The 25305-nt window shown below is 39.1% G+C and overlaps 1 protein-coding gene across 4 annotated transcripts in view; it reads left to right on the top strand.

The window, feature by feature from the left end:
- ATXN7 (ataxin 7) overlaps positions 1-25305 on the top strand; it is a 148604-nt gene that overhangs the window by 87640 nt on the left and 35659 nt on the right. For all 4 annotated transcript variants that reach the window (XM_090283888.1, XM_090283889.1, XM_090283890.1 and 1 more), the window contains one exon: positions 9964-10068. In XM_090283888.1, the coding sequence (XP_090140014.1) occupies positions 9964-10068 (105 nt within the window). The remainder of the gene's footprint in view (positions 1-9963; positions 10069-25305) is intronic.

Below are 25305 nucleotides of genomic sequence, written 5' to 3'. Positions count from 1 at the left end.
TATGAACTTGGTTGAAGAGTATGTGGAGGGTAGAAATAAAATTCTATTTTACCTTTTCTGAGTTGAGATGTTATAGCTCATTTAACAGCAACTTTAAACTTTTTAAAAACATCATTGATATTGCTTTGATTATCCAGAATTGAAAGTTACCATTCGAAATAAAGCCCAGTTACATGCAGACCAACCTTACAGGCTCATCAGGTTACTTTGAAGTGTTTCAGACACCAGTGGGGCTGAGAGTCCTAGTATCTAAGGAAACCTTTGAGTAGTAGTAAGAGCAGACAGCCCAGAGGTAGATTCAGAAGACTTGTTCAACAGGATGTGTTTGTTGACTTTGATTAAGTAAGGTAGAAGAGTAGAGATTTCTTGGGAGAAGTAGTGGCACTGAGCAGTGGAGAGGTTCATGTGAGGTGTGAAGAGCATGTTCTTTAAAGAAGTAACCTACCATCAAATCTCAGCTCCTAGACATCCTGGCTCTGTAATTTAAAGCAGGTAATCTTGTGTCTCAATTGCTTTATCTACAAAGTGGGGAAAGTGGCCCTGAGAGATACTTAGCCCTTTACCTGGAACATAGGAAGTATTCAGTAATTGCAAACTTTTATTGTTTTTGTTATATGTATTAATGCTTCTCAGGGTTTTTGTTACGATTTTTGCTCACTGATAATATATCTGTACCTCAAATAGTGTCTAGGCATAGTAGACATTTAATACATGAATTAATGATATATAGAGAGAGTATTTGCCATGATACCTGACACACAGCAAGTACTTAATACATAGCGTTTTAGGCTGTGGTGGCTATAGACCAGTAGAAATAAGAAACAGTGGCCATTGTGGCCCACTGACAGTAAAAGTAGACGTAATTATAATCATAATAGGAAAGATAGACCTAACACAGGTTCTGTGCTCAACATAGTTCTAAGAGCTTTATGTATAGTAATGCACTTCATTCTTATAACTTCCTATAAAGGAAGCTACTATTATCATTCCCATTTTATAAATGAGAATATTGACACAAAAGAACTTGCCCAAGGTCACACTGCTGTTAAGTGATGGTATTGGGATTTGACTTCAGGAAGTCTGATCCAGAGGCCTTTGTCAAATTCTTTTATTGAGAACTTACTGTGTGCCAGGCACTGTACTATTATGCAGACATGGCCCCTGCCCTCATGGAGCTTTTATCTCAGTGAAGGAGATAGCCAAAACACAAATAATAAGTAACTCATGAGTGAGAGACAGTATTGTCTGAAGAGAGAGGGTCCTGCTGTAAATTGGGTTGTCAGGGGAGGGTCTTTTTTTTTTTTTTAAACCATCCAAGCAGTTTTTATTCATTAATATTCATAAATACACAACAGCTTCACTACAGATTTCAGCCTTTTGCATGTCAAGGTATAGGAATCGGAGATCACCCCTGCACTGCTATCTACATTTACCTGCTAGAAATAAAAATTAGTTATGTGGAAATGATTATCACATACATTTTATCTCTTCCTTTTGAATGTACACAATGTAACAAGAGTTACAGACCTGAAGTTACAATCACCAAACCTAAGACAGTTGTTATCCACTTTTCATAGGCAAATACAGCACAAAGGAGATTGCAAATTGGGATCCATCAAAGAGGAGGTGGTGGAGACTTATTTCCTTTATTACTCTTTTAAATTTACGTTTTCTAAAGTTACATCTAAAGGCATAATATCTACATAGTCCAAAGCACCAAAATTAGCTCTCTCCTAAGAGGCTTTCTGATGGAAAGTAAGCTGAGACTTGGAGCCATCCAGGCAAAGCGTTCTGTACAAAAGGAACAGAATTAGCAGAAGCCCAGAGGCGGGAAAGCAATTGGCACAATTGTCAAAGGGACTGGAATTCTGGAGTGGAAAGTATGCAGAGAGAGCTGTGTCTTGAGGTTGCAGAGGTCATCAGGGCCTTCTGAGTATTGGTTTTCATTCTGACTACATTGGAGAACCCAGAAGGGGTTTAATCACACCAGGTGACATTTATGATTTAAAAACATCATGGTGCGGGGGCTGGGGGTATTGGACTAGGTGGAGGGGAGCACAGCCACTTGTTTCGATGAAGGACCAGAGAGGACTTTCTACTGTTCTAAGCACTTCACATATATTCATTAAGTCTCCCCAGCAATGTGTGAGGGAAGTACTTTTACTTTACCCATTTATAGATGAGGAAAGTGAGGTGAAGACTAATATGTGGCAGGGCTGGGATTTGAACACAACCAGGCTAGCTCTAGAGGCCTTGTCCTGAACTAGGAGGCTCTGTTGACTTAGCAAACTAAGTTCTTCCATCTGTACCCCCCACCATCCATGTGTCCACATTAGCTACAGTGAAGAAGGAATAAACTGCAGACCCACCTTTGGCTTTCTCACTCTGACTTACCCTCCCCACATCCCCCTTTCACAGTCTTCTGAGCTCTTTGCAGGGTCCTCCAGAGCTTATCTTCACTCTGACTTCCCCCATCTTCATCACACTTAAGTCCCATTCCCACCTTTGCATTAGCTCTTGGGGATCACTGTCCCCCTTTTACCTAAGTGGAGCCATACTCATGCCAGAGTGACTTTTTGTATCACACAGCTTCCTTGCTTAAAATGTTGGGTTCTCCCTGGCTGGCAGGATAGAGCTTAAACTCTGAAACATGGGCCTGACCGTCTGTAGGGAGAACACTAGCAATCTTCCTCTGCTGCTCCTCTCCCTTTTATTGCTTACAGGGAGGAGTATATATGTGATCAACAATAGGAGAACCAGACTCCTTGAGAGTTAAACTCACATTGTAAAATAGATGCTATTTGGTGTACAATGGGGTGTGTCCAAAAGATATCCAACCATGTAATATGAAAAATAGAGACATTTATTGAAGAAGATACAAGATTCAAGAAACATTGTACATAGGACAGTGACACCTCAGTCCCCTTCAAAGTAGGCACCTTGGGACCTCACATAGTTCTCCCAGTCACCATCAGCTGCCCTGTCATATTTTCCTGAATCTCATCAATGGTCTGAAATGAAATCTCTTCCCTTTCGAAGGTCATTTTAGTTTGGGAAAAGTCAGAAGTCATAGGGTGCCAAATCTGGGGCAGAGTCACCTTGGTGATTGAATGTTTCACCAAAAAAGTTGTATGAGACGTGATGCATGAGCAGGTGCATTGTCGTGATGAGGCTCCCAATCACCAGTTGCCTATAGCTGCAGCCTTCTGAATGATCCAAATAGATTTTTGAGGAATGTTCAAGCTTAATGCAGATTCCTTCCTCTGTTTGCTCAGTCATTTTGAATGCAACAGCCACATAGTACACATGCTCACTCAGTAGCATTTACCACCCCCACTGACTAGTTCAGTGAAGTCGTCATTGTTCATGCATGCACATTCTAGTCCACTCTCCTTGCCTGCCAGGTTATATCGATGTCGCTCAAACTGTTCTCATTACATTAACAATGGCTGTACTTTTTCCTGACAGACCTCTTGTATCAATCTCCTGTGAGTTTAATTGCAGCAGACATATTAGTGTGTGTATATTTTTATGTTTTTGTTTCTTGCTAACGTTTAGTGAGTGTTCACTGAGTGTTCTTCGTGGATTAGTTTAATCCTCGCAATAATGCTATGAAATATATATTCTGCTAACTGTATTTTATAGATGAGGATAATGAAGGTCATACAGGTTAAGTAATTTAACCATGTTCACATAAGTAGTAAGAGGAAGGATAGGGACTTGAATTCAAGTAGCCTGACTCCAGAATTGCCCTTCGTTACTGCACTGATCACATTAAGCAAAAGAGAATTGGCCAATGTACATACTTGAGAATAAGACCCTGAAACATGAAATTTTACCAGATACTGCCTCCTAGAATGCGATCATGTGTTCACGGAAACATTCTCATTCTTGAACTTTTGTTTCACTGAATAGTATACCCAATTCTAGTGGATGACTGACTGTATGTCATTAAATGACATAAAGGCACAATTATAACCTTCACTGATGATGGCCCTGCAGGGACTTTAAATTGAATACTTCAGTTATTATTGTCCATCAAAAAATACTTTACACTGCTTCTTTGTATCAGTCTAGGTAGGCTTTGCTAGGCACTGTTACTAGAACAGAAAATAAGACAGATGTGGAATTTAGGCTAGTGGGAGCAGATTAAGGCTCACACAGCTACATGTATACTTATAAAAGGGGGATGTTGCCATATGGACAGGTTAAGTCAGTGCTCTGAGAGCATGTAATTGGACCCTGCCTAGCCAAGTGTCCAAGGAGGTGGCATTGAGGCTGAGGCAGAGTGAAATAAAGCAACAAGCCAGGCAAAGATCTGGAGGAAGTGAGTTCCAGGGAGAGGGAGCAGTAAGCAGTAGGTGCTGTGATAGGAAAGAGCGTGTTCTGTTCCAGAAACAAAACGATGGACAAAAGGGCCAGGTGCAGAGAGCCAGTGAGGAGAGAGGCAGGTTCAGGCTGTTCAGGGCCTCCTGGGCCAGATCACAAATCCAAGTTTTTATCCTAAGAGCACCTGGAAGTTATGGAAGAGTTCCAGATTATTTCTAGTCATTATTTTATAAACACTCAACAAAAGCTCGCTTGTCAGGATTTGTGCTAGGTAAGGCAAGGAGGCTGTTGTCAAGGCTGCAGGGTTGTCCACTTATAAATCATTATTGATAAATCATGAATCAGTGAGTGAAGGACTGTAATACAGTTGTGAATGGTATGAGGAAGGGCACAGCAGAGAGGGCCTTGGAGCTGGTTCTTGTTGAATGGTGGGAATTACAGAAAGAAGAAAGAAAAGCTTTTCATACTATAGAATGCTTTTGGCCAGTAGGTGGGATTGTCGGGGGAAAGGGTAGGCTCTGAGCAGGCAGAGACCATCTTGAAACTGGAGTAGGTTGGCTCAGATTGTAATGATGGGAGGAGCCACAGTGTTAGGGACCTTGCTTGTAGAGTGGTGGGTCAGGGGTCCAAACCCCACTTTGGAGCCAGCAGAGGTCTTCAAGAAGAGAAATGGCATTATTGCTTTGTAGGTTGGTGGCTTTGGCAATAGAGTGGAGGATGCTGAGTACAGAAGACACTCTGGCCCGGTGAAGATATCTGTCCTAGGTATGGAGTTTATGTGGAGGCCATCAGTCCCTGTCCTCAGGGCACTGGCAGTGAGAGTGACATGAAGAAGACAGATTTTGGCAGTGTCTTGGGGAGAATGTTGGGAATTACCTATGCTTATGAGCCCAGCAGTTCTGGGTTCAAATATTGACTCTGCCACTTACTAGTTTGTGAGATCTCAGTGTCTCTGTGCCTTAGTTTCCTAATCAATACAGTGCGGGTGCATAACTCCTATTTCACAGGCTATGGTGAGGAAATTGAGTGAGCTGTTCCTAGGGGCTTCTATGGCTTTGTATGAATTAATTCTCAATCTTTCTGCCCTGTGAAGTACCCGGTGAATTAGGTACTGTAATCACCATTTGACAAATGAAGAGACTAAACATTTCAAAGAGATTACAGAACTTGCCCAAGGTCACATTGTATTCAGAATAATAGGGTGTGGTGTGGCCCATACTGTTGGCCACTCTGCTTAAAATACCTGTGACACAGAGTAACTAGGGAGGGGAATGGGGCAGCCCTTTGAAGAGATGGCAGTGAAGTCAGAGACCTGATGTGTGAGAATGCACCAGACATCTTATGAAGAGTGCAAGGGCAGAGCCTGGCTCCAAAAGAGCTTTCTGGGTCTATGGAGATAATGGAGAGGTCAGTGTGCCTGATGCAGAGTGAGTGAGCTAAGGAGAGAGGAGCAGGGAGCAGGGAATAAGGGAACAGAGAGGTAGAGGGAGGTAGACAAACATCTGGCAGGGTATTGGGTGTGTGGGAAGGGCTGGGATTTTACTCCAAGAGGAGCAGGAAGCTGCTGGAGAAATTTTAAGAGACATAATTTGTTGGAGGGCTTCAAAGAATCACTCTAGCACCTTTGAGGAAGGGATTGTAGGCTACCTGGGCAACTTCTTCCATAGTCCATTGGAAAGATTGCTGGTGATAGGCTGTTCAGCGGTAACCTAGAAAATGGAGAGAAGTGAGCTGAAGTTTTAGAGTAAAGATAACCAAATCTTCTAGTGACCTAGATGTGATGAAGGAAAGAGAAGTATACATGACATATGGGTTTTTAGGTTGAGCAGTTGGAGTGGTGAATAGTATCATTTACCCAAAGGGGGAAGGCTTTTTGGAGGTTAGGGCACAAGGCAGGTTAGAAAGCAAAGTTCCATTTGAGATGTATAGGAGACATACAGATGGCAATGTTTAGTAGGCAGTTGGATATGTGAGTCTAGACAGAGCGTGGAGAGCCATCTGGGATAGCGACAAATGTGGGAGTCATTGGCATGTACAATAGAAGTTTGGGAGCATGGGAGAATGGAGACAATCCAGGGTATTGAAAATGTGAGATGCTTTACTACAACACTCAAATTTTGTTGATGGACACAATCCTCAAAATAGGCATAGCAGCACCAAATACTGAATATATTTGCTCCTATTCAAAGTCTAATTTCAGGAAGCAGGCCTTCATTCTGCATGTGGTTGTGGAGGTTCTGTACACATGTGTCCATGTGCTTAAATCCAGTTCTCCCTACTATGCTAGCCTGGAGTTTACAAAGTACACGATGGCCTAGATGTGGATGCTGAGCCACTCACTGATTGGAAGATTGGGATGACCTGAATCCTGAGAAAGATTTAGGGCTTAAGACAATAAAACTATTCTTTTAAATTAATTCAGAGTCCATGGGGTCAAGTACAATTCTAAAACTTTTTATTATTTTGAAGTATATAATGGTTTAAGTTGTATATTTAAAGTGTATTTTGTAAGTTTTTTTTTAAACTTAGTAGAAACTTGTTTTTATCAACTATTTTGTTTTCAGTAGTAAATCAAGCTTTTCCCTTCTTACATTTGTGCAAGGTCCATATTTAATTTGTAGGTGGGCTGATTGTGAATTTATACTTTAAAAATGTTCAGAAACTTGTATACTGTCTCTCACAAAAATTATTTCATTTTCTCTGTTGCCACAACAGTCCACACTCTGTTTCTGTTTCTAAGGCCTCTGGAATGTCCTAGTGCAGAAAAAAGATATAGAACTCTTTTTTTTTTTCTGAAGACATTTTTTTAAAATTATTTTGTATCTTCTAGCTTACTTCCAAATATGGATATCTGAAAGTAAAGAACTTAGAAAGCTAAAACTAAATTTGCATTAGATTTTTATACTCAATTTCATAGGTAGCATAGGCAAGATATAAGTACACCATGTTTCTTTCCGCAGGGACGCTGTGTGTGCGTGAACGTATGCACACACAGACTTTTTAGAGAGATGGGGTGTGCTAGTCAGAGATTAAGAACTGAGCTCACAGGTAGTACAAACCTGAGTTTGTATCCTATTTGTACTTTCTTGCTGGATGATATTAGACAGGTTTACATGTCCATCAGTAAAATTAGGATTATATTTGAGGCTAAAACATAAAAAATGCTTAGCACAGGGTCTGGCTAAGTAGTCTCTCAGTAACTGCCACTGTTTTACTGTTTTGCCATTGTGGTTATAATTATTACTGTCATCAATTGCAAGTTATCCTGTTATGAGGAAATTGAACTTTTTATAGAAGTATAGGTTTCTGGTTCCATACAGAATACACTCTTAGTTTTATTAGTGTTTCTGAATCTAACAAAAGGATCAAAGGGATCAGAGCAAAAAATAACAATTTTCTACATAATCATCATTGTGGCCAATTGAATTCCTATGACTTGAAAGGATTGGTGCAGTTTTTTATTTTTATAAAAATTGCTTTATTTATAATGGAGTGGTGATATTTGGCAAAGTGATATATTTTAAATACCATGTATTTGATATTGAGTGCTGTGGAAAACCACACAAATCAGCACATTACAGAGGCCTAGATCTACACTGAGACTACATAATTCAATACTGTTTTAACTACTATTTAATTAATAAAACTAAGTTAATATTATTAATGTAAGTGATGGTTTGATATTTATAGACATTTCAGTTGTGCCATTTCTGTAAGTCACATTTTCCTTCTTATTTGTCCTGTATCAGAGGCATTTAGCACAGGGTTATATGGAACTTAAGGTAAACTATTTTAAATTTTTATTTTTTAAAGTGAAATGTCATGTCAAGAAACTATAGCCATGGAAAATGTTGACTATTGCATGGGCATGCTTTCTAGGAAAAAAGCACATTGTTTTGCTCTTTTTTTTTTTTTAATTGTTTGTTTGTTTGTTTGTTTTTAGAGAGAGGGGAAAGGAGAAAGAGAGGGAGAGAAACATCACTGTGCGGTTGCCTCTCACTCGTGACCCCAATTGGGGACCTGACTTGCAACCTAGTCATGTGCCCTGACTGGGAATTGAACCAGCGACACTTGGTTCACAGGCTGACGCTCAATCCACTGAGCCACAGCAGCCAGGCTGGCTCTTATTTTTTATTAAATTATTAGTCTTAGTCACAGAAACAGCAGTCTACTAGAGTTACATTATCTAATCAGTTTATGCAGTCAAAGGTGTCAGCTCTGGAATTTCAAATTATTGGGACTGGAATCTGAAAGGAATTTCTAGAAATCATATTCCTCTGCTCTTTTACAATGAGTCAGAATTGAATCCCAGCTCTTGACATAAACAAAGTACTTCTCTGTGAATCTGTTTCCTTCTCTTTAGAATGGGCTTAAAATGGTATCTGCCTAGGCAGTTGTGAGGATAGAATGAGATAGTAGCACAGATAAATGGCTGAATGCTGCCACTGCATCCCAAAATCATGTTGGTTCCTGGTATTTTTTCAGATTGATAGCTAGCAATCTATGGAATTCAGGGTGATAGAAAGTGTTTAAGAAAATCTGAATTATAGCCACGTGTAGATATTAGATCAGTAATTTTATTTTAGAGATTATCATCACGTTACATCTCCTCAGGACATTTGCTTTTTTAACACCAAGATCACCCAAGCTGGAGAAAGTGTGAAACTAAACCTTAACTGAAAGAAAGCAGATGATGATCAACTTTGTAGACCGCCTCCCTCCCCCATAAACTTGGTCTGCTGAAATAGTTGCCTAATTGAAGTGTGCTAACCATTAATTGCAGATATTCTGAACAGTGCATGTAGTGTAAAATACTTGTTTAAAATCATCAATTTTGAAATATTTAAAAGATTTAGATTCTGGCTCTGTTCCCTAGGTTGTTGTTAATTACTTTCACTTTTCATGTATATGAAGATAATTGAGTTTTACATGTCTTAATTACTTCTTACTGTAAAAAAAAACCCGATTCGTATCTTACCCTATTCTAGTAACTGAACGGAGATTAATGTGTTATATGAAATGCTGTTAGTACTGAAGTTCTGTCTAGAGGATTCAAGTATGTAAGCAAAAGAACTAGAGTTTGTTGCAACCTAAAATTTAAAAAAGTATAAAAGTAATTTTCTTTGTATTGCATGCTGATGAAACCAACAATTTTACTCTTTAGTGAAACCTCTGCTTCCTTTCTTAACTGTTCATAGAACTCAGAGACCAGATGGCTGAAATAGAATGCATAGTTAAGCATATAAACCTACTAGATGGTACAGCTTTGTGAATTGCTAAGCATTTCATACGGTTGCAAATTCTTCCCCATAATCATTGGTAGAGTTCATCTAAAGTTGCTTTATTGTACAATGTATTCATTATTTGCATTTTAATTTATTTGTCAGTTTGACCTCATACTGATGATTTTGGGTGCATTTTATTTTAATCCTTCATAACGGTGTTTTTGTAAGCCTGATTTGATTTCTCTTTTAAAAGTCATGGTATGCAGCATCACTGACTTTTAAACTGGAGTAACATGTGTCCTGGTGCACTTTATCTTAAGGCAGCTCCTTTAGAAAGTATGGCCACCCCAAGTGGTTTCATATTGATCAGAACCAGATGAGTGAGTGATGCTCTCTTTCTTTGTTGCAGACATGCCAATATTTGGTCTCTGTCCAGCCCACGATGATTTCTACTTGGTGGTGTGTAATGATTGTAATCAGGTTGTCAAACCACAGGCATTTCAATCACATTATGGTAAGTGCTTAATCATTTAAAAGTCATTAACAGAGGGTAAAAGGTAAAGCAGGATTAAACTGAAGGCCAGCGACAGCCCAGGTAGGATATAATGTGTTCCCCGCCCGCCCTCCCGTCAGGAAGTAGGCTAATTCACTGAATGGGTTAATGCCTATCTGGTGTTGGGTATTTTCTGGATTTTATTGAAAGTGATGTGCATTTTTCAATTTTTATGGAAAGTAGGGGAAATGCATTTTATAAAATCTCTTGAAATATTGCATCAGTTTAGTAAAAGGTTTGTTTCCTCGTAGATCCTGAGGTTGGGAATTTAGTGGCAGGTAAAATTATAAATACACACACAATGTGGAGATATGGCCTTTTTTTATTTTATTTTTTAAAGAAATTTAATTTTGAAACTTCCAAGTTTAGTCATTCTAACTCTATCTTGATGTCATGTTCTAATTTATGAGTGTGTTAAAGCTATGACACCTTCTCTATCAAAATTGCACATGTACTTAGAGAAGGAAAACTCTGACTCCAAAAAACCTCCGCTGCCTTGCGGCATACCTCTTCAGGGGAAAGGCTAAGGGAGTAAACCCCGACAGAAAATCCGGAGCCGGAGTCCCTAAGGCGGTTTGACGTTGTAGTCAACACCGGCAACTCCTGCGGCGCACCTGAAGCCAAGCTGTATCGACTCCGTCTTTCCCTTGGACCCTTCAGCTGCGAAGAGAGGGGGGGTCTGCTGCATGGGCAATAGCAGACCCTCCATATTACCCTGCCCAGGCTCTGTAGCTTCAGCGTCATCACAAGATGTCGATTCAACACGGGAGGAGACAGATACCGTGTCACTCCCGAGTCGGACTGCACAGCCATTCTCGGCGGTGCAGATAGACTCTTAAGAAGCTACACCATCGTCTCTCGAGACGGACGGCTGCCGACGACTTAGAGTGACCCATTGTGACTTCAGGGGGTTTCATGAATCCAAGCCATCCCTGGGCTTCAGTCTCCAAGCCTATTATCTGGGTGTTTAGTCATGGAAGTACCAAATGCAGTTCTTTTGCATTACCATAATGCCATCTAACATGTTTAAAATAAAATTCTGATTATAAAGCTTAATTTTATGCTCAGTTCGGTTCAGTAAAAACTCACAAGTATTTGAATACCCACCTTGTAATATTATTCCTACCTTCATGGAATTTAAAATCCAGCTGGAGAAATAGGCAAAACTAACTAGAAACATTTTTAAAATAACCATAAGTTGTTTCCTCATTTTTCTCACTACCACAATGCAAGCTTGAGACAGGGAATACCGGTGGAGTCCTTCTCTAGATAATGCTTAAGCAAAGCCTCTGAGGAGGTGACCCTGGTGACCTGAGCCCTAAATGATGAGAAAGGAGCCATCCATATGACTATCTGGAATAAGAGCATTCGATATAGAGGCAAGAGCTGGTGCACAGACCTGAAGAAGGCCAGTATTGCTGGAGGGTACTTAGTGAAAGAAAGTAGAGACTAGAGAAGTCTGGCCTTATAGGCAGGGACCCTGATCGTGCACAGCCTTCTAGGCCAGAGTAAGAGGAAGCCTGTGGGCTATTGAAGGGTTTATGTAAGAGAGTAACACAGGCCCACCTCACTTATACATTGTGAGAGAAGAGTAGAAGCAGGGAGAATAGTCAGAAGCAGGAGATGATAATAGACTAAGGCTTAGGTGGGGCAGTAGAGCTGGGGAGACAGCATAGCTTCGAGATAACATTGTAAAGCTAGAACCTACAGAGCTTACTGTCAGGACAGCAGTTGTTTTAAGAAGAGTCATATCATAATATCCCACCATTTTTTCCCAAGGAATAAATCTTTTATGTAATCATAAGGTTCTTTGAGTTTCTGCTTCTGGATGAGGCCCTAGGGTAAACAGAGAGAGTACAAAGATAAATAAGGTATTGTCTTCCTGCTTAAGACACTCAGAGGCTAGTATTGGAAAGACAGTCAATTGTCGAGTATTTTGGCATTAGGATTTTGAAGCCAGATGCTGGACTGGACTTAAATTTAAACATGCAAGAACCATAGGTTAGTTCTTTGCTTTGAGCAAGTTTTCCAACCTCAGCTTCCTTTTTCACAATGTGGGAATGGTAATAGCAACCTTATAAGTTCCCTGTGAGGATTAAATGAAACAACATGGGTAAAGCTCCTTATACGGTATCTGACACATAATAGGTATAAGAGAGAGATAAAGGTACAGTTGTATGTGGATACAGGAAAGTATGTGCCTAAAGTCATAAAACAGTCCAAGGTCTTAGGAAGAGCACAGATTGGTTCTTGTTGAGTAACTCAGGGGTTTCTTAAGAGTCTTCATAGTAGCCTAGTCTGAAGAGTAGAATGAATTATTTTTTCCATGTGCATTTTTTCCCTCAAGTTTTAGATATTATAACACCTGTTCATTGTGAAAAATCACCTATAATGCCCTAAAAATTGCAAGTATTTTGATGGGGATAGACACAGCTGCAACATACAGCCACATGGTTTGTGCACAGAACAGCCATATTCGGTGGCCACTGGTTGGCAACTGATGTGACATGAACAAGTGCAGACACAGAAAATTCCAGGCTGTCTGGAATGTATTGAACAAGTTTTCATTAGCCAGAGCTGATGTACCCCCATGTGCAAGAACTGTGTGCAAAGGCAGGCTGGGACTAGCTCAGAGAGCCACAGTGCTCATCAGACACATCTCAGGCCTTGATGTGCCAGTGGGGACCTGTTACAGGTTTTTTAGTGCCAGAGTGATGTGACTTAGTGGTCCTTAGGGATTGATGGACAGAGTGTACTGGGAGTGAGGGGGAAAGAAGGGGTGAAAACTGCAGCTTAACATTGTAGCCTTTTCCAGGACTTCCTTAGGCAGAAAAGGGGACTTCTTTGTCTCATATTCACACAGTTATTACAGCACATTTTATAGAGATGATTTTCTTTATCTTACTCTGTCTCTCTTAGAACATCATTGTATAGCAGGGGTGGGGGGAGCATCTTAAAACCATATTTCTATTCTTTTTCTCTACCTGTAACTAGTACACACAATCTCTTCTAATAAGGTACTTGTCGAATGACAAAGAAATTGTTGTAACTTCATATGTGTGGATGAGAAGGTGTGAATTCGAGATTTCACACACTGAAATGCCTTCAGTGGCTACACAGGAGATGTGATTGATAAAGCCACTGGATGGGGCACTTTGGTCCCTCTAGTGTCAAGGGAAGTATTAATGTTGTAGAAGAGAGGAGAGTCCTTGGCAGAAAGATTGAGGCGGAGGTGCCTCACACACCCTAGGCTCGGTTGGAAGCTGGTCTGTCCAGCAGAGGCTTCGTGACTGCGACGGACCAAACTTTACCCAGGACATTTCCTTATGTCTGGGGGAAGGAAGGTGGCTGCCTCTCTAGTGGAGAACAGCAATCAGACCTCCGACCCTCATGCCTTTTATTGAGGATACACATAGGAGATACAAGGTCAAAATTCATGAGTCATCAGTAGCTTTTAGGCGTTAGGATTGCAGTTGACAATAACAGATTACATGTACCAGTACAGAGGGCACAGTGACCAGTCTGTGTCAGGATCTATCAAACATCTTGACGCCACACTGGCATTAGGTGCAAGGTTTCATACATTTCTTGCTAGAGATTGCTTATGTTATATTAAAAAATAAGCAGAGCAAGTTCCAAAGCATAATAAGCATTCTTTAAATTTAATTCCCACAGAAACTCTCTGAGTGATTTACTGTTATGTTCCACACGCAGCCTTATGTTGAGACTTAAAGACAAGCACAGCTGGGGTGCCGGCGGCAGGTCGTGCTCGGCCAGGGCTACAATTCCCTAAACCACAAGGAGCAGTTCCCTACGAAAGATGATGGCCAAGTGCAGGGTTCATTCATCTGGCTAATTGCAGATTTAAAAATTCAGTAATCTAAATTGATGGTTCTCAAACCTGCTGTGCTTCTGAACCAAAAGGGAGCTTTTTAAGAGAGCCATTTCCTAAGGCCCTTCCAAGTTTACTAGCTGGCTGGGCCTGTCCAAGGAACTCAGGAATCTGCGTTTTGAACTGCTCCGGAGGCTGATTGCGAACCACAGGCTTGCCGGGGTGCACTGTGCTCACAGCAGACCCTCCATTGCATTGTATTCCTGGTGCCTGGCATAGTGACTGACACAGGTTGGCATTCAGAGATTTGTTTAATCTAGCAAGGATGGCACAAAAGGAGGTGCTATTTTATTAAATTGATTTTTAACTGTTTGTATTATGTGCTAGAAATGTCACAATAATTTTCTGTAAAGCTTTTAGTGTGGAGGAGGGCTGAGATGGTGAATTTCCTAGGGCCAGAAACACTTTTTTTTTTGGAAGTTGCTTCCTAAGTTGAGAAGTTCAATTGGTCAGTTAGTAATAAATGCATTGGTCCTAAACTGAATACTGCATAGCATAAAATTTGTAGTCTATTTACATACATTTACTATGACTCTGAATAGGTAGGACTAGCAGATGACTTATGGATGCCTCTGGGGTTGAAAGAGCTTCCTAGGTTATTCTGATAACCTCTGATTGCTCTGTGCTCTGCTGCCAATCTTTGAGTTTGCTCAAAGCACCTTAATCTCTCTCAACCTATCTTATGCAGACATGGGGTGATCTTTACTTAGGTGAAATAAATGAATGATGTTAATTCAGCTCAGACAGGTGCCATATTTAGAATCTGTAATTAATTGAAATGCAACTTGAATATCAGCTGTTGAGGCATTTTGCCTCAGATTAGTTAGGCTGACCCACTCATTCACCTTTTGGTGCAGTCCTGAGTCTCAGAGCAACGCCTCCATAGTCACATGTGCCTCTGCCACCTTTTTCCAGTTTTAATTGATTGGCTTTCGTCTTTATAATTTGCTTATTTAATTCCACTTACTATTTTTTTCTTTAAGTCAAATCACTTCTATTTAAATAAATCTTTTACAAAAGGAAAAAACACCTTACTAGAATCATCAATGGGAAAATTAATGTTTGCCCTAGATGTTAAGTGTAAAAATAAATACAATGAAAACATGATTAAATTCTTTGATGCTCTTGGTAGTGCTAGCTCTGAGCCCTAGGCTTGCTGCCTTTGTTGAAAAGGAGATAGCGGGGTATAGGCAAGTGTTATCCACATGGTAATATGATGTTATCAGAAGAATTGAAAGAGATTTGGAAAGGGAGTGAGTTTTCACTTGCAATTTAATGTAGTTAATGTTGGGAAGTGATAGCTACTCCATGTTTTGGGAAACACCAGCTCAAGCTATTGGATTTGGTTTCCTGTTATATTTAGGGAGGTACCTACTGAGGCCAGCCCTAGCCCTAGCAAATGCCATACCTAGAAAGCAGAATTCTTGAATCTCATGTTGATCTGCCAAAGGAATACACATAAACACCCTTTGCCATTTATCAATTGATTTTATGTATTGAGCCCCTACAATTTGCTCACAGTGACATGTGAATCTGGCCTCAGTGTGAAACGTCTTTCCCTTTCTTAGGCCTTTGTTCATAGAGAGGGATGTCATAAATGTGGCTTTTCCTTAAATTGTTGAAACACTGCTGCAATCTTAGTGCTCTCTTTACTTGCATAAATTGTTTTTTTTAATATCCTTTTTATCAGAGGATGAGTAAATAAAAATTACTCATACTTTTTTAAGATTAGTATAAGAGCAAAATGAATCTTACTCTGTGAGATCCAGTGGGCTGGTTTTGGCAAAAATGCCTGTGGCCATTGTTAACACTTCACATATTTGTGACCAGTAACTGCTATCCTATAATTAATGCACATCACAAAGCAGAAGTTTTGCTGTTTAAAAATTACTCCCTCCCATTTTTATCTTAGACATGGAGTAACAGTTTCAGGTATTTTGAATGAGTTATTTTATTTGGCTATTAAGTAACTTTGAGGATAAAGAAAAGTGTATTGTTGGTTTTTTTTTCTCTCCAGTGTGCTAACTAAATTTGGCCACTAAATTTTTATAAATCTAGGTATTTTTTTTACTTTGAAACAGCAGTGATAGTAAACCATTTTAGGATTGGCATTCACTTAAAAGTCCACAGACTAATGCTTGTTTTCTGCTCTGAGAGACTCAATAAATGGATAGTTTTATTTCCAGTTTACAGATCAAATTTCTAAATTAAATTTTATTCATACAGATAAAATATACAAGGCCAGGTTTTCTGACTATTTCTATTTCTCTTGCACATAATAAGGATGTATAGAGTTAAAAGAAAATCCAGAGGAGATGTAATGAATTTCCCCTGTCACAAAACTATCGTTAGTGACATGTTCTAGCTCAGGTAGAATTTTAATTTTGCTTAGATTAGCTGGGTCAGCACTGTAAACCCATTACCTCAGAGAGAACATTTAGTAATTCAAAGACGTAATGATAGTAGGTAGATAATTTGATTTAATACAGTCCTTGGATTTCTCTTCAGACTATTCTTCTACTTTATTTAACCCTAAATCATAGTAGCTAGCCAAAGCCAAACTTCTTTTCTGTTTGTTCTAGCCTCATAACATTTTGTCGCTTCTTTAAAGAATTGGTTGGCATATTTATTTCTGAAGTCAGTATAAAAATTGAAACTTGTTGCAGAGCCAAAAAAAATACTTGTTTTTTTTGCTTCAGAGACATATGCCAAGTCTTTCTCTAGCAGTCCAGCGCTGAGCCGGGTAAGGGAGCTAACCAGAGCAGGCACATCAAAACGTGAACCATCTCAAGGTGGCCATTAGTTTAACTCTCGAAAGAAATTCCCAGTCGACCATTTCACCTAAGCCTTTTATCACTGGATAGCATGATGTAAAATAAATGCAATGAATTCAGTTTTTTTTTGCCATAAGCCAGATAGTGCTAATATAATTTTATCTTTTTTCTTTTATATAATAAGCAGACATCTTTAAATGGTGTTATTTTTGCCATTTGTAAGAGCAACGTTTTCATTTCTAGTTATAAAATGTATTGATTTTTCCTCATACTGAAATCTGTGCCTTTATCAATGTTCGAGTCTTAAAGGTTTTTTGAAAAATAAACTGGCAATGATACTATTCATGTGTTTAACAAGTATTTATTGACTCGACTGAACTAGAAAAGCAGTGTCTTTTATGGAATTTATATTCTGTTTAGGGAGGGTGGAGCGAGAAAGACAAAATCAAGTAAAATAAAATTATTTCAAGTAGTAATAAATGCTAGGAATAATGTGAGAAAGAATGTCTGGGGCAGGACGTTTTAGATAAGGCTAGTCAAAGAAAGCGTCTCTGAGAAGTTGATATTTAAGCCCAGTGATGAAAAAGAGCCAGCCATTTGAACATCTGGAGGACCAGTGTTCCACATAGAGAAGAGTGCAAAGATCCTGAGGTGGAAATGCATTTGGCAGAAAGACCAATGAGGAGGTGGAAAAGCAGTGTGCAAGGAGGAGAGGGGTACAGGTTGAGGTTGGAGAAAGAGGGCCTGGGGCCATAGGATTTTGAGGCCTGCAGCCAGTAGAGGAATCAGGATTGGACCATGCAGGCAAGGCAAAAATCACTGGAGGGCTTTGAGCAGGGAATCATCTTGATCTGATTCAGGTTGGTCTATGGAACAGGGAAACCAGTTGGAGGGTTGTATTGCACTAGTCCGGAAGACAGCTGGATCAGGAGGGAAAGCTTGATTAAGATTGTATGTGTCAGCAGAGGCTGAGAGGTATGGATGGAATAGGAATCTGATGGGAAATAGAAAGCCAGAGACTGCTACTGGACTGGGGGTGCACAATATGGGAAAAGAAAGGATGGGGAATGATTCATGGGGTTTGGGCTCAAGCAAGTGGATGAATTTACTTAGCTTGTGTATCATGGATTTTTTCTTTCAACTTGTGTATGGCCTGCTTTTTTTTTTTTTCCTTTTTTTTTTTAGTGAGGTTTACTGAAGCCTTGATGTATTATATGTAGTCTATAGACATTTTCTCAAGATTATAGGGGATAGAAAATAATTATGATGAGATGCCAAACTGTGGGGTTATTTATTCTTTTCAGGTTTTTTTTTTTGTTGTTATTTATTTATTTATTTTTTTGGTAGGGAAACAGTATAAGCTAGAAAACAGAAGAGAATGTAGACACTTTTCTAGGACTTCTCATGCTCTCATTTGGGTAACAAAAACTTATTGATTTAAAAACCAAAAACACGTATTTTTTAAAATTTTATTATTAACAATAGTAATGTACATTGTAAAAATTTAACCAACAACAGCCCTGGCTGGTGTGGCTCAGTGGATTGAGCGCCAGCCCGCAAACCAAAGGGTCGCTGGTTCGATTCTCAGTCAGGATACATGTGTTGGTTGTGGGCCAGGTCCCCAGTTGGGGGTGCACAAGAGGCAACCACATATTGATGTTTCTCTTCCTCTTTTTCTTTCTCCCTTCCCCTCTTTCTCAAAATAAGTAAATAAATAAAATCTTTTTAAAAAATTAACCAATAACAAGAGGATAAATAGGCAATCAGAATGAATAAAGTTGTACCTTTCTTTTCAGGGATACAGTTTGGCATGTACTCTTGGAAGCTTTCTAAACGTGGGTATAGCAGTATTTGGCTGCATATTTTTTGTTCCCTCACACATGCAAAATTAGATATGTTATAAACTTTTTAAACTTCATAATCTACCTTCTTTTTCCATATTAATGAATATTGCTCTACAACTCCCTTCATTTTGAAGACTGTCTATATTCCAGTTTATTAATGTATTTTAATTAATTTAACCAGTCCTCTGTTGATGGGCATTTAAATTTTCAGTGTTGCATCATTGCACGCAGTGTTTTAAAGACCATTCTCCTTTGGGAATATCTATCAGTACTTCAGCGTATTGATTCTCCACATGGAGGCCAGTCATAGATACTCTCCAGGTTAGGATGACTATGAATTAATGAACTACTGTAACTTGGGATTTGTGTCACCAGGATGAAGCAGTGAAAATGTGGGTTTTTAGCACCATCAATAAAGAAATTGTTAATATTCACCACTGCTGCTTTTGACTTACCTGCTACATATAGAAATCATTACGATGGCTGTACCTTGGATTTGAAAGGGAACATTTTATAATATAAACTCATATTTGGTTATATTTGCTAAAAGATGTTTTCCCTGACAGTCATTTCACAAGACTAATTTGTATGTTGACCGGTTAAGATACATACACACCTATTTCAACCCTGTTAAGATGTGGTCTTACATAGAACCAGAAGAGGGAGTTTTTATCTCTTCCTTATGCTGCAGTACCTGCTACCTGGCTGGGATAATTCCTTTTATGCATGTTCTAGAGGTACAGGAGCAGTTGCTAAATTTAGCTATTTCCTTTCTCATTCCAGATTGTGTGTATAAAAATCCCAGTTTTAGGTATAAACCTGTCTCTATATTGCGATTCGCTGATCACGGCCTCACTGTATTGCGGGATTTTAAAAAATACTATATCGTGGATTTTTTGCTATATCACGGGATTTTGTGGTACTGTATACATATATTGTTAAAGATACGTAGGTTTAAGAGTGTAGAATATCTTTAAGAACGTAACTACTGTTTATAAAAGTGTGGAAAAGGTTAATAAGGGAATGGGAAAGGTTTAATAAGGGACTGGGAATGGTTTATAAGTGTGTGGGAAGGGTTTATAAAGCCTTAAAATATATATAAATACTAAAATAAATGTAAGGTTCCTACTTCGTGGATTTTCACCTCTCACGGCAGGGTCTAGAACGTAATACCTGCGATAAGTGAGGGAATACTGTACTTATACATTTTGTTTTTAAGACGGTAGTTCTCAAATTGAGTGTCAAGGAAATTGTATACCAGTTCCTCTTGTGTGTTTGAAAGTTGTGAGAGAGAGAGAGAGATCAGGGACGGTAATTGTCTTACTTTAAAATAGATTAAAATATTGGATTGGCCAAAAAGTTTATTTTGTTTTTCTATAGGATGGCACTAGTAGTGCTTAGTTGTCTTTAGCTTCATTCAGAACAAATTTGTTAGATTGTATTGTGACAGCTGTCATATCAGCATGCATCTTTTAAAAAACTTATCAAAATTGGTGAATTTTTGTGTGGCCATTTTAATATTGAAGATGGAAGAAAAAATGCAACATTTTCAGAGTATTATGCTTTATTAGTTCAAGAAAGATAAAAATGTAGCTGAAATGCACAAAAAGATTTGTACAGTGTAGAGAGAAGGTGCCATGACTGATGGAACATTTCAAAAGTGGTTTGTGAAGTTTCTTGATACTGTTGACATTTTGGCCAAATAATACTTTGCTGTGAGCTGTCTTACGCATTGGGAGATATTTAGCAGCACCCCTGACCTCTGCCCTCTAGATGCCAATAGCGGGAGATAGCCGATGTACTCAGAATATCCAAATCAATAGTTAATCGGTGAAAATGAAAAACGTATCTTTTATTTTATGGGAAAAAACTAAACAGACTTTTGGCTAACCCAATACAAACAGTAAACCCCCCCACACACACATGATTTGTAGTTCCCTAGGATGAAAAATAAACTTTAGAATGAAATTTGTTTCATTATTTCTTGTGTTTGATATTCTTAAAAGTTAGAAATCTTAATATTAGATTTGTAGTGAGCTTTTGAAAGTTAAGAGGTTTTACCAGCATGATTATTAGGCCTTTTTCTGTGTGATTCTTACTGTACTCAGTTGTGCCAATTGAACTGTTTGTTTAGCCAAACAAATGAAATGGGTGTTTTAAGCAGGATAACTTGTTTAATGTAACATCAGCATTTCATACTTTTAAATTTTTTTCAGCTCCCTTCACAGTGCATTTCTTTTAATTTGTTAATTTTAGAGAAAGAGACATTGATTTGCTGTTCCATTTGCTTATGCAGTCATTGGTTGCTTCTTGTATGTGCCCTGACTAGGAATCGAACCCACAACCTTGGCGTATCAGGACGACACTACACAGCCAGGGCCGCAGTGCATTTCTTATAACAAAGCCTTATTAAATCAATTCCTCTGTGGGTTTTTTGATTGGCACATGAATTTATGAAATATATATACCCAGCAAATATTTTTACATAGATACACAAATGAAATAATTTCAACCATACTATTTTCAGTTTAGCCTCCTTATTTTTTACTTCATTGATTCTTTCTGCCTCCCCACCTTCTCAAACTGTAGTAGTAGTAGTCCCTTTACTCTAAGCCATCTATGTAATATGGTACATTCTTATACATAACTTAGTAGACATCCTTCTATATTTTTTCTCATGCTTATAACTATATAGCTACATATAATCCCATGTTTCATTAGCAGGGGCCATCGATCATAGTTTTACCAGAAAATGGATCCTGTTATGCTCACTTCTGCTTTTCTACTCAGCAATACCACATGGAAACTCATTCACATCCCAGGATAACACTAATCCCCTCTTTTTAATGCTAACTTACTGTTCTAAAGTATGGCTGTGCAGGAGCTTCCTCAGCCAGGCTCTCTGTGGAGGTTAACTGTGTCTCCTGGTTTTTACCCTTTTGAACAAAGTAGCAGTAACTACCCTGCTGTGTGTCCTTAACCACTGGTAGTGGGATAATCTCAAGAAGGGATTCCTAGATCAGAAAGGATGTTTATTTGCATTGTTAATAGCTGCTACTTGATTGTTTCCCTAAAGTCTGTAATAATTTATATCTCTACTAGCCATGTATGAGAATATCACCACCAGGATTAGGTGCTTTATTATGTTTTTCTATATTTCTTTTTCTAAAGCCTCTTACATTATTTTACAAATGGGTACATGCACACACATGTGATTAATTATAATCTGACTTTGAAGTAAATTTCTCTAACAAGTGCAAATTTCTTTTTAAATGTTTTTTAAATTTATTTTCAGAGAGAGGGGAAGGGAGGGGGAAAGAGAGGGAGAGAAACATCAGTTGGTTGCCCACAACCCAGACATGTGCCCTCACTAGGTATCAAACCAGTGACCTTTCGGTTCTGGCGCTCAAGCCACTGGGCTACACCAGCCAGGGTACAAGTGCAAGCTTTTTTACTACCAGAGTAGCATGTGTCTTCTCAGTGTGAGTAATAGTAATGATATGAGGCAAAAAGATCTTTCAAAATGAGTGATGACTTTTTAAAAATACTTATTTATACTACTACAGGCACATTTCCTGGCATCAATAGAAAATTTCTGTCATTCTGTATGGAATTTACTTTCGGTTAGGCTGGTATTTCTCTCTGCAATATGTATAGTTTCCTAAAGGATAATTTTTGGTGAGGTTAATTGAAGGACCAGTGAAAAACTATTGTTGGTTTTATTTTGGATTTCATTGTGCTCCTTGCAATTGATGTGATTAGTCACCTTTTAACAGGGTTCACTTTGTATATCAAATAATGACGGGGCTGAGGTCATTATTATCATTATTATATATTATGGCCTATGCCAGTGGTTCTCAACCTTCCTAATGCTGCGACCCTTTAATACAGTTCCTCATGTTTTGGTGACCCCTAACCATAACTAAAGCATAGTGATTAATCACAAAAACAATATGTAATTATATATCTGTTTTCTGATGGTCTTAGGTGACCCTTGTGAAAGGGTCGTTCGACCCCCAAAGGGGTCGCGACCCACAGATTGAGAACCATTGGCCTATACAAATCAGTCCATGAGGTTATACTTTATTTGCCTGCCTTTGAACAATTGGAACAGTTGAAAGGGGACACATACGTGAAGTGTGGCTGCACCCTGAAGGAGCCATCCACCCAAAGGTTAGATGACAACAGCCAGAGGAAGGCTGCTCCATCCTGTTAGCCCCTAAGGTGAATTATGCCCATTTCAACTTCATGTCCCACCTCTCCTAACCCAGAGTGAGGACCTAATGAGCAGTGGATAATAATATAGCAACTTTTCTTGGTGAAGCTAATCTGATCCTGGATAGCAGGCTTCCAGGCCCAGAGCTGAATGAATTGTTTGGTATTTCTAAGTTTGAAAATACTTTCTCCCTCTTTCAAGTGCTTCTTGGCAGCAGGTAAGGAATGTTAAAGCTCCTGTAAGTGCCAATTAAGGCCAATTATAAGTTGCCCAGCCTGCTGAGACAGTGAAGTGGAGTTAGTGGAGATGTGTTGTGCTCCTGTAAACTGGAGAATTGGCTACTGCCAGTGACAGCAACACAGTATTTCCCAACTGCTTGTTGCCCTGTGGAACACCAAGTGACATCTCTGCTGGCAGTCAGGGATTTGATTTAGGAAATCCCAAGATTTCTTGAGGACTTCACTAATTTCTCTGATCAAAACCATTGTCTTTCTCTTACTCTTCCATTCTTTAGGTGATGTCCACCATCCAATTTCCTTGTTTCTAAGCATTTAGCATGTTCTGAGCACTGCCTTTCATGTGTTTACTTCCCTTACTCCTCACACAGCCCTGTAGGGGGAGGCAGTCTTATTGCTTTCAGTAGAGTACATGGGTCCCAAGGAACAGAAGTCTCCTGCCCAAGGCTGTACAGCTGAAAATACTGAGACTGTGGGCTGGCTGCCCCTGAGCTTGAGCTGGGGGCCCTCCTGGCTGCAGGGCAGGTCTGCCATTTGCTGCAAGTGGATTAATTCACAGAAGAATTGGTGTCAGTTCAGGACTCCCTTTGTGCAATCAGAATAAAACTGATGAGTGCACACCAGCCACACCACAGCCATTCATTACCTATAATTTTTGATCTGTAAGGCTTGGATGTTACTCTGTTTAAATATTTTAGTCTATAGTCTTTCTTTAGTCTATAGTCTGTTTATTCTTTCATAAGAAATAAGAAATGTGACCATGTCCCCAGAACTAGACACTTAATATGAGACACTTTATATGAAACACTACTGATTTAATATCAATAGAGACTTTCTTTGGGTAGAATATTGGAAATAGTTGAAGAAAATAATAATATTGCTTTTCAAGCAGAACAGAGCTGTATTTGCTTAAATATTTTATTCAGGGCATTGAGAGAGGTGTATGTGTGTGTTTAAAAGATTAATTTGAGCTTTATGCCTAGTGTTTGTGTATTTCTGTATATTTACAAAATTATAATTTCTTGGAGTACACTATCATTCATTATTTTTTTGATGTAGGTCTTAGAAATAAATTTCTCTCTTGGTTATATATGAAATTAAATGTAGACCTGTGTTTGTAGCATTTAAAACCATTTGCTGAAATACACCTGGCTTTGTCAGGGTTACAGAGACTTCATTACCAGAACTGTCACGGATTGGCTGGTTCTCATGATTATTGCTTTCCCCACTGCACTGTCACCATCTACAAAAGGGGAAATTAGAAAGGCAAAGCATCAGTGCTGGGAAGCCATCAAGGAGGCCAGCATCAGGCCTGATGGGAACGGTGGTGTGGAACTGAGGCGTAGTTTGAGAAGTGTCCTCTCATTTCATTTCTATTCTGCACTTGATGTCGTCCAGGAGACTACTCAGCTGCCTGCTGGGGAGGTGGGTGGGTGCAGTGGACAGTGCTAAGACCTGGTGCAATCAGGTAGTACAGCAATGAATGTTTTTCTACTAGCGTAAGAAAACCTTCAGTGAATTAAACTAAAATTCTTATTTTCGTTAATTAACTTTGGAAAGATTTGCTCATCCTGTCCTTCTAAGGCCTGTTGATGACTCTTTCTTTGTGTTTGTCTCCTGTCTTTTAAGGACCACCATAGTTTTGTTTGTTTGAATATGACTATAAGAAATCTGAAAAAAAAGTATGTTTTAGAAAACCCTCTGGATCTTAATATTGCAATAATGATTAGAATCTGAGTGCTTTCTGGGAAAATAAAGCAATGTGGCTGCTATTCTTTTGTTTTATACTCAATTTGGAATTTCCTATATCTCACAACTCTTTCCCACCACCCGTTCCAGGTTGAATCTTTTCCACATATGTAATTTGTGACTTGATGCCACATATTCTGCATTGGGCAATGGGATTCTGTAAAGGAATATCCCCCCACCCCCCACCCCCAAACACCCTTTTGGCATTTAAAAGTTTTCATTCTGAACTATCAGATATCTGAGTCTGTTTTGTGTGCAGTCTTTATTATCATAAAACTCAGATCTGTTGGCTTTTTTTCCCCCATGGCTCTTCGACAGTAAGATTTGGTAATTGACAAGGGGAGAAGTATTGATGGGGGTGGGGGTATATTAGGGCTGACATAGGAAAACAGCTAAACCAGGAAGACACTGTTTACAAAGAGTCACTTAGAGACGTTTTTGCGTTATGAATATAAAAGGTAGTCAGCTTTGTCAGTCATTCAACAAT

The sequence above is a fragment of the Furipterus horrens genome, unplaced genomic scaffold (genome assembly GCF_987537825.1).
Source record: "Furipterus horrens unplaced genomic scaffold, mFurHor1.1.pri manual_scaffold_7, whole genome shotgun sequence".
NCBI lineage: Eukaryota > Metazoa > Chordata > Mammalia > Chiroptera > Furipteridae > Furipterus > Furipterus horrens.
The sequence above is the reverse complement of the archived record's forward strand: the minus strand, read 5'-3'. Positions and strand labels throughout refer to the sequence as shown.